The sequence below is a fragment of the Panulirus ornatus genome, chromosome 17, assembly GCF_036320965.1.
Source record: "Panulirus ornatus isolate Po-2019 chromosome 17, ASM3632096v1, whole genome shotgun sequence".
NCBI lineage: Eukaryota > Metazoa > Arthropoda > Malacostraca > Decapoda > Palinuridae > Panulirus > Panulirus ornatus.
This window is the reverse complement of record NC_092240.1, coordinates 51,662,495-51,672,494: the sequence shown is the minus strand read 5'-3', so window position 1 is coordinate 51,672,494 and position 10,000 is coordinate 51,662,495. Positions and strand designations below refer to the sequence as shown.

Here is a 10,000-nt window from a genome sequence, read left to right as displayed (position 1 = left end):
TAGAAAGAAAAAAACGTTGATTCGACGCATTGTGTCATGTTGTTTTTCTCTGTAGTATAGCGATCTCCCATGGAGACAGTGTGAGGACATTACATTACGAATGTGGCTTAAATTAATTGTGAATTACCAGACTTGTCAAGACATCTAATTACATCGTTTGATGTGATTTACGCCTGTCATCCTTCAGTGCTTCGTTGGCCCACGTACATTACAGCGATGGCAATGCTTTGGCGGATTATTATAGACCACATACGAATCGGAAACTGACGTTGCGACAAGCATACGGTGTACACGTACGACATCTTGGGCGGTGGTAAACAGTACGAGAACTTGGGCAGGTTGCCAGACGTAGCTCACAATGGCTGGGGGGGTGACTCGAGCCATTATTTCCCACTCTTTCTCGCACTCGAGCATCTGGGTCACAAAAACCTACCAGCCAAATACAAGGAACAGAATTTCCCTCATCCTGTGATCATAATTTTCCTGGAATCTCGTGTTTTAAGAATAATTTCAGTCCTTGGTCCCCAAGCCGAGTGACAGAAAACGAGGAAATTCATACAAATTCGACGAGAAATGACCGTTATTGGACGATAGTCACTTTATTTATTTTATTAATTAATTGATTTATTGGCGATGGGAATAAATAAAGGCAGACAGTATCAATTATGTACATGTGTATATACGTATATGTGTATATATACATGTGTATATACGTATATATGTGTGTACATTTGAGATGTATAGGTATATATATATTTGCTGTGTGTGGACGTGTATGTATATACATGTGTATGGGGGTGGGTTTGGGCCATTCCTTCGTCTGTTTCCTTGCGCTACCTCGCTAACGCGGGAGACAGCGACAAAGCGAAATAAAATGATTTAATGGCCGGTACCACCATTGGAAAGGTGAATCAACCACACCTTCCAGTGTCTCTAGTTTAACTAGTTACCACCTCCTGGTATGGACAGGTGCCAGGAAATTAATATATATATCATGTTAGATCATTTGTGGCAAATGACAAGCCAAAGTTAACCCAGTCATGATAAATGCGTTAGTCAGTTATCAAAACTTCACCGTATACCATCGTGAGTGCTCTCTAAAAAGGATAACGTACATTAATTCCAGCTCTGTGTAGGTTTTCCTCCCCTTTTTTTTTTTTGGTTTTTTTTTTCCAAAGGAAGGAACAGAGAAGGGGGCCAGGTGAGGATATTCCCTCAGAGGCCCAGTCCTCTGTTCTTAACTGTTCTTAAATGGCGAATAGTTTGAAAGAAAAAGAAAGAATATATATATATATATATTTCCAGAATGTATTGTTCGAGTGAGTTGCCTTTCAGACTACCTGAAAGGTAGCTCATTAGAAGGGCCATACCTCCTCTTCCTCCTCCTCCTCCTCCTCCTCCTCCTCCTCCTCCTCCTCCTCCTCCTTGTTCTCGTGTCTTCCTCTGGACAAAACCTGTGAGAACCGATCCATTTAGCAAGGTTCGTCTCCACAGCTCCATTAACATCAGATCATATTCTCCCTCGCTCTATCCTTCAATTCCAGTTATACACCACTTTGTCCATCTTCATGTTTTGTTTACATTGTGTGTGTGTGTGTGTGTGTGTGTGTGTGTGTGTGTGTGTGTGTGTAACAGAAAGACGTCTTTGTCTACAATGTTAGCCTATGTGTCAACGAACGTTCTCTTCCACAGGTGTGGTGGCAGTTACTTGGAGACATCCCGACCCGCGCCACAGTGGCATTGAGGAGGAGGAGGATGTCCCGTGTGGCTGGCGCTCTCCCTTGTAAGTGCTCCTCCACACACACACACACCTTTGCCTTCGCCACGAGCAGCCATGTGTCGTGTATCAAGGCATCACATACACCGACGCGTCATATATGTATCGCTGTGTTTACTTCTTACGTTCATGTCTCGCGTGGGATGGTGGTCGTGTGTGTGCCATCGTATTCGCTCCAGTGTTGGCTAGCTGACGTGTTTTTTTTTTTTTTTCTCTATTTTCCCCCCCTCGTCTTGTCTACTCCCTGGTGTGCGTGTGTGGGGGAGGAGGAGATGGGTGCGGCGGAGGGGTGAGGTGGGTGGATGATGCACCATGTGAAGGACCTGAGAGGGAGGGGATCGGTACCTTGAGCGCAGAGTGAGGAGGGTGTTTTATTTTTCTTCCCCTCCTCCTCCATTTGGGAGCTTTATGACCTGACGCTATACCAGACGTTGTACCAGGCCTTTAGTGATGGCGGAACATGCATCATTCCCCTGAACAGACCTGGGCTGTGCTATGGGGATGGGGACTTAGTCAGCCCACCTCAGAGAGACGTGTGGCGTTCCTAAACCCAAAAGTGCACAGTCCGGGAAATGACGTGGTCTTGAGTGGGGTTGGTGTGACCTGGTGTTAGTTCACGAAGGTGTGCGATGAGTTTCCAAACATGACGTCGCTGTATGGGTCGACTGTTGGAACTGTAAAGAGAAGGAGGGTGTTGTAACACTCATGGGGGCCGGTTTTGGCTCTGTTAGGTTCCTCTGTTCCCGCGTCTTTCATGGAACTCTTCACTGTCTCCCATCATCAAATCTACTTTAGGAAAAACCGAGAAAGGCTATGATCAAATCACACACCCACCCCACCCCTTCGTTCTTTCCTCTTCCACGGTAGGGAACTCTTACGGACTCTTGACTCTCTTCAGTTTCAGTACCATAGCTTTGATGCCTTCCTCTAGACCTTCTCTCTTAGCTTTTGATCCATCATCTTCAACCGTGGTGACCCACCTCTGTGAATCACACATTCGTTTTGGCCTTGATGTAAGTAAGGTTCATATGAGCAGGTGGTCAAATGTTTTCGTGAAGTCTCCAGTGGATCACTTCAGATCTGCTGAACTGACACTATGGTCCACCTTGATTATTCTCCTGAAGGTGGGTTTCCCGGATGACGTCGAACCCGAGGGCGTGTGTGTGTGTGTGTGTGTGTGTGTGTGTGTGTGTGTGGTGGAATTACATGTTTGTAAATCTTGTCTTGTGCTCACACTGACACACATACACACACACTGAACACCTCAGACAGTCGACCCCATTAATATTATATATATATATATATGGTTCCAACAATGTTATATGGTTGCGAGGCGTGGGCTGTGGATAGAGTTGTGCGCAGGAGGGTGGATGAGCGGGAAATGAAATGTTTGAGGACAATGTGTGGTGTGAGGTGGTTTGATCGAGTAAGTAACGTAAGGGTAAGAGAGATGTGTGGTAATAAAAAGAGTGTGATTGAGAGAGCAGAAGAGAGTGTTTTGAAATGGTTTGGTCACATGGAGAGAATGAGTGAGGAAAGATTAACCAAAAGGATATATGTGTCAGAGGTGGAGGGAACGAGAAGTGGGAGACCAAATTTGAGGTGGAAAGATGGAGTGAAAAAGATTTTGAGTGATCGGGGCCTGAACATGCAGGAGGGTGAAAGGCGTGCAAGTAATAGAGTGAATTGGAACGATGTGGTATACCGGGGTCGACGTGCTGTCAATGGATTGAACCAAGGCATGTGAAGCGTCTGGGATAAACCATGAAAAGTTCTGTAGGGCCTGGATGTGGAAAGGGAGCTGTGGTTTCAGTGCATTATTACATGACAGCTAGAGACTGAGTGTGAACGAATGGAGCCTTTATTGTCTTTTCCTAGCGCTACCCCGCACACATGAGGGGGGGAGGGGGTTATTATTCCATGTGTGGCGAGGTGGCGATGGGAACAAATAAAGGCAGACAGTATGGATTATGTACATGGGTATATATGTATATGTCTGTGTGTGTATATATTGTATACAATGAGATGTATAGGCATGTATATTTGCGTGTGTGGACGTGTACGTATATACACGTGTATGTGGTTGGGTTGGGCCATTTCTTTCTTCTGTTTCCTTGCGCTACCTCGCTAACGCGGGAGACAGCTACAAAGGAAAATAGAATAGAATATATATATTATTTTTTTTTATTTTCATTTTTCATATATATATATATATATGGAAGTAAGGGGAGTGGGGGAGGAATGGGATGTATTTAGGGAATCAGTGATGGATTGCGCAAAAGATGCTTGTGGCATGAGAAGAGTGGGAGGTGGGCTGTTTAGAAAGGGTAGTGAGTGGTGGGATGAAGAAGTAAGAGTATTAGTGAAAGAGAAGAGAGAGGCATTTGGACGATTTTTGCAGGGAAAAAATGCAATTGAGTGGGAGAAGTATAAAAGAAAGAGACAGGAGGTCAAGAGAAAGGTGCAAGAGGTGAAAAAAAGGGCAAATGAGAGTTGGGGTGAGAGACTATCAGTAAATTTTAGGGAGAATAAAAAGATGTTCTGGAAGGAGGTAAATAGGGTGCGTAAGACAAGGGAGCAAATGGGAACTTCAGTGAAGGGCGTAAATGGGGAGGTGATAACAAGTAGTGGTGATGTGAGAAGGAGATGGGATGAGTATTTTGAAGGTTTGTTGAATGTGTCTGATGACAGAGTGGCAGATATAGGGTGTTTTGGACGAGGTGGTGTGCAAAGTGAGAGGGTTAGGGAAAATGATTTGGTAAACAGAGAAGAGGTAGTAAAAGCTTTGCGGAAGATGAAAGCCGGCAAGGCAGCAGGTTTGGATGGTATTGCAGTGGAATTTATTAAAAAAGGGGGTGACTGTATTGTTGACTGGTTGGTAAGGTTATTTAATGTATGTATGACTCATGGTGAGGTGCCTGAGGATTGGCGGAATGCGTGCATAGTGCCATTGTACAAAGGCAAAGGGGATAAGAGTGAGTGCTCAAATTACAGAGGTATAAGTTTGTTGAGTATTCCTGGTAAATTATATGGGAGGTATTGATTGAGAGGGTGAAGGCATGTACAGAGCATCAGATTGGGGAAGAGCAGTGCGGTTTCAGAAGTGGTAGAGGATGTGTGGATCAGGTGTTTGCTTTGAAGAATGTATGTGAGAAATACTTAGAAAAGCAAATGGATTTGTATGTAGCATTTATGGATCTGGAGAAGGCATATGATAGAGTTGATAGAGATGCTCTGTGGAAGGTATTAAGAATATATGGGTGTGGGAGGAAAGTTGTTAGAAGCAGTGAAAAGTTTTTATCGAGGATGTAAGGCATGTGTACGTGTAGGAAGAGAGGAAAGTGATTGGTTCTCAGTGAATGTAGGTTTGCGGCAGGGGTGTGTGATGTCTCCATGGTTGTTTAATTTGTTTATGGATGGGGTTGTTAGGGAGGTAAATGCAAGAGTCCTGGAAAGAGGGGCAAGTATGAAGTCTGTTGGGGATGAGAGAGCTTGGGAAGTGAGTCAGTTGTTGTTCGCTGATGATACAGCGCTGGTGGCTGATTCATGTGAGAAACTGCAGAAGCTGGTGACTGAGTTGGTAAAGTGTGTGGAAGAAGAAAGTTAAGAGTAAATGTGAATAAGAGCAAGGTTATTAGGTACAGTAGGGTTGAGGGTCAAGTCAATTGGGAGGTGAGTTTGAATGGAGAAAAACTGGAGGAAGTGAAGTGTTTTAGATATCTGGGAGTGGATCTGTCAGCGGATGGAACCATGGAAGCGGAAGTGGATCATAGGGTGGGGGAGGGGGCGAAAATTTTGGGAGCCTTGAAAAATGTGTGGAAGTCGAGAACATTATCTCGGAAAGCAAAAATGGGTATGTTTGAAGGAATAGTGGTTCCAACAATGTTGTATGGTTGCGAGGCGTGGGCTATGGATAGAGTTGTGCGCAGGAGGATGGATGTGCTGGAAATGAGATGTTTGAGGACAATGTGTGGTGTGAGGTGGTTTGATCGAGTAAGTAACGTAAGGGTAAGAGAGATGTGTGGAAATAAAAAGAGCGTGGTTGAGAGAGCAGAAGAGGGTGTTTTGAAATGGTTTGGGCACATGGAGAGAATGAGTGAGGAAAGATTGACCAAGAGGATATATGTGTCGGAGGTGGAGGGAACGAGGAGAAGAGGGAGACCAAATTGGAGGTGGAAAGATGGAGTGAAAAAGCTTTTGTGTGATCGGGGCCTGAACATGCAGGAGGGTGAAAGGAGGGCAAGGAATAGAGTGAATTGGAGCGATGTGGTATACAGGGGTTGACGTGCTGTCAGTGGATTGAATCAAGGCATGTGAAGCGTCTGGGGTAAACCATGGAAAGCTGTGTAGGTATGTATATTTGCGTGTGTGGACGTGTGTATGTACATGTGTATGGGGGGGGGGGGTTGGGCCATTTCTTTCGTCTGTTTCCTTGCGCTACCTCGCAAACGCGGGAGACAGCGACAAAGTATAAAAAAAAAAAAAAAAAAAAAAAAAAAAAATATATATATATATATAATATATATATATATATATATATATATATATATATATATATATATATATATATATATATATATATAATCCAGCGACTTATTACCTTGTAACACATGTTTGTATGTTACAGCTGTGCTAATTGGGGCGTTCGTCCTGCCTCTGGTCCTACCCATACACACGTCAACATTGCCAAAGACGTCCTTGAGAAAAAACACCGCCCCGGGACGTTATCAAACATACTTGTTATCATACGTACGTGTTATCATACATACGTGTTATCATACATATTTTTGTCATCATACATACTTATCATACATATTTGTTATCATACTTGTTATCATACATATTTGTTATCATACTTGTTATCATATATATTTGGCATCATGCATGTTTATCATACATCTTTGTCATGAATATTCATCATACATATGTATCATACATATTTGCATCATGCAATATATATATATATATATATATATAATATATATATATATATATATATATATATATATATATATCATACCTATTTATCCTGCTTATTAATTATCATACATATTTATCATGCCTATTTATCATTCATGTTTATCCTACATATTTCTTATCATGTATATGTGTGTGTGTGTGTGTGTGTGTTACCGGGCTCCGCCGAGAAGATAGAGTGAAAAGTTACATTTGGCGACACTGCATCATTGAAGGTACAGTCTCGTCAAAAAGACAAAAAAAAAAAAAAAAATGAAATTTTTTTTTTTGCACCTCAAAGGAGCCAACCTGTTCCAGCTACTGGAAGTAGCACAGGAGTTTAACATCTTTTGATAACCTTCTTGCAGGCGGGGTGTGGAGGAATGGTTCTCTTTCCCTTCGTCGAGAGAGTTAAGAGCGAACCATCTGGTCGAGGATGACGGATCGGCCGAACCAGCTGTAGGGAGGCCCTTGAAAGACCTCGCCAGGTCAGGCGATGGTGTCCCTAGAGCAGAAGACATGGGCGCAGGAAACGCACGAAGCGCCAGAATCGTAAGCAACAGGGATGAGGGAGTTGTGGAGAGTAGGATGGGGTGTTGGGGAGTAGAGGTGGAGGAAGAAGAAGCTGTACTCCATCCTAGGGCGATTTAAGATATGAATAGCTGCTCATAGGTAGAATGGGAGGGGAAGAAGTGAAGGGCGAGAGTGGTGAAGGGCGGGAAATGGTACGTTTCCATACTTCAGTATAAGATGGATGCTCAAGCGTTGTGTGTATGACCATTTTCTTCCACCATCACCACCACAGCCACACCACCTCACCTCACCACCACACCACCTCACCTCACCACACCACACCACCTCACCACCACCTCACACCACACCTCCACACCACCTCACCACACCACACCACCTCACCTCACCTCACCACCTCACCACACCACCACACCTCACCACACCACCACACCACACCACCCACCACACCACACCACCTCACCACACCACACCACATCACACCACCTCACCACACCACACCACCTCACCTCACCACACCACCTCACCTCACCACACCACCCACACACACCACACCCACCTCACCACACCACACTCACCACACCACCTCACCTCACCACACCACACCACCTCACCACACCACACCACCACCTCACCACCATCATAGTCACACACACACACTGACCATCTGCCCTCTCTGGTCAATGTTGCAGAAGTGATGCTGCCCACACCGTCCAGCCTCAAGGTGACATCCGCTGCCCACCACTCCATCAACCTGCAGTGGCATGTGAGTATGTGGTGCGACGACTTTGTTCCCTAATGCCCATGTGTAGCAGTCGACCACGATTCTGCTCCATTAATACGTCGATCTTAGATCGTGTCATTAAACAAATGATTACACCTTCCCTTCATTACTGACTAAGTAGTGCTATTAACGAGGAATTAACGAGACGTTTTCAGCCTTTTCTTTTGCTTGTGTTTCTCTATTTCTTGATATGAAAAACTGCTTTGGAAATGATTTGAGAGATGTCTCACTTTGTCTATTGCTTTGTACTGTTTTGGTCTGGACACTGTGTGTGTGTGTGTGTGTGTGTGTGTGTGTGTTGCTGTCCACATTACTCCTTGCACAATCGTGTTCGACCCCTTTCTCATTTCCTTCAAAAGACTTCTTGATCTTTGCCATAATGTGGTGTGGTTGGTCCTGCTTCTGCTGGACATAATGTGGTGTGGTTGGTCCTGCTTCTGCTGGACATAATGTGGTGTGGTTGGGTCCTGCTTCTGCTGGACATAAATGTGGTGAGCGTCGAACATTTCATTGAACACTTCATGTATGTTTCGTTTTCGTTTGAGCAAGTAGCTCATTCGTGACTAGAAACCATTGACTTCCAACAATGCCTCGGTGGTTTTCTTCCTTCATAATAACCCGAGATGTTGTAGGGGTTGTGCTCCATCAGGGTTTTCTTCCTTCATAATAACCCGAGATGTTGTAGGGGTTGTGCTCCATCAGGGTTTTCTTCCTTCATAATAACCCGAGGTGTTGTAGGGTTGTGCTCCATCAGCCTTACCGTTACGATGCCGTTGTGTCCAACAGTATGAACGGCGCGACGTGGAGTTCGTGGTCAATGTGTTCTACAGCGACGGATCGTTCGTCAAGGACCAGGTAGTGAGAGGAACCTCTGCCACAGTAGAGGGGCTGGCGCCCAGTACCAACTACCAGTTCAGTGTGAAGGCCGCCAAGGCACTTCCCCACGGACAGCGAGCCAACAGTGCCGACAGTGAGCGAGTCACTGCCAGAACACAAGGTTAGTACACTTGAAGCTTCTTCAGCCGCGTGACAGTGCCGACCGTGACAGAACACAAGGTCAGTGAACTGAGTCTATACTGTAATTACTTAAAAAGGTATTTACTTAAAAACTCACTTAAAAGAGGTTCCTGCAGCATAGATAAGATTATTATGATTGTTATTGTCACTAGTTATTGTTATTATTATTATTATTATTATTATTATTATTATTATTATTATCATCATCATCATCATCATTATTATTATTATCATTGATATTGTTATCATTATTGTTGTTGTTATTATAATACTTGCTTGCTGTTTCCCCTCGTCAGCGAGGTAGCGCCAGGAAAACACAACAAAGGTCACATTCGTTCACACTCAGTCTCTAGCTGTCATGTGTAATGCACCCAAACCACAACTCCCTATCCACATCCAGGCCCCACAGACTTTTCCATGGTTTACCCCAGACGCTTCACATGCCCTGGTTTAGTCCATTGACAGCACGACGACTTCGGTATACCACATCGTTCCAATTTACTCTTATTCCTTGCACGCCTCTCACCCTCCTGCATGTTCAGGCCCCGATCGCTCAAAATCTTTTTCACTCCATCTTTCCAGAAGAATTTTCTAGTGAGTTCCTGATGAAGATATTCTTTATAGTATTATTGTTGCTAAAGGCAACATTTACATTTAAAGGATTTAAGCAACATGGGAAGTAAAGTAAGATTATTATTAAAAGGGAGAACTAAAAGATTCTTGGTTTCAATGGGAGGTTTGGGCTCAACTTTATAAAATGATTTCTTTGCTAACTTAAAGGATTTATCAATGAAAGATCTAGGGTACTTTAACTTAGATCCAATAGAATAGGTTTTCTCAAACTCATCATTGACACCAAGAATCTTTTAGTTCTCCGTTTTTTTATTATACGAAACTGTAAAAGATGACCATTTTTCTTTGGGGTGAGAGGATGT

The 10,000-nt window shown here is 43.9% G+C and overlaps 1 protein-coding gene and 1 long non-coding RNA gene across 2 annotated transcripts in view; both read left to right on the top strand.

The window, feature by feature from the left end:
- Positions 1-6,497, top strand: part of LOC139754753 (uncharacterized) — a 6,716-nt gene extending 219 nt beyond the window's left edge. Inside the window, exons 2-3 of the long non-coding RNA XR_011713942.1 lie at positions 1,693-1,783; positions 6,405-6,497. This is a non-coding gene — a long non-coding RNA (uncharacterized lncRNA). The remainder of the gene's footprint in view (positions 1-1,692; positions 1,784-6,404) is intronic.
- Positions 6,498-7,106: 609 nt separating this feature from the next.
- Positions 7,107-10,000, top strand: part of LOC139754446 (uncharacterized) — a 26,487-nt gene continuing 23,593 nt past the window's right edge. Inside the window, 3 exon segments of the mRNA XM_071671719.1 lie at positions 7,107-7,285; positions 7,957-8,030; positions 8,835-9,045. Of these exon segments, the coding sequence (XP_071527820.1) occupies positions 7,962-8,030; positions 8,835-9,045 (280 nt within the window). The 5' untranslated portion in view covers positions 7,107-7,285; positions 7,957-7,961.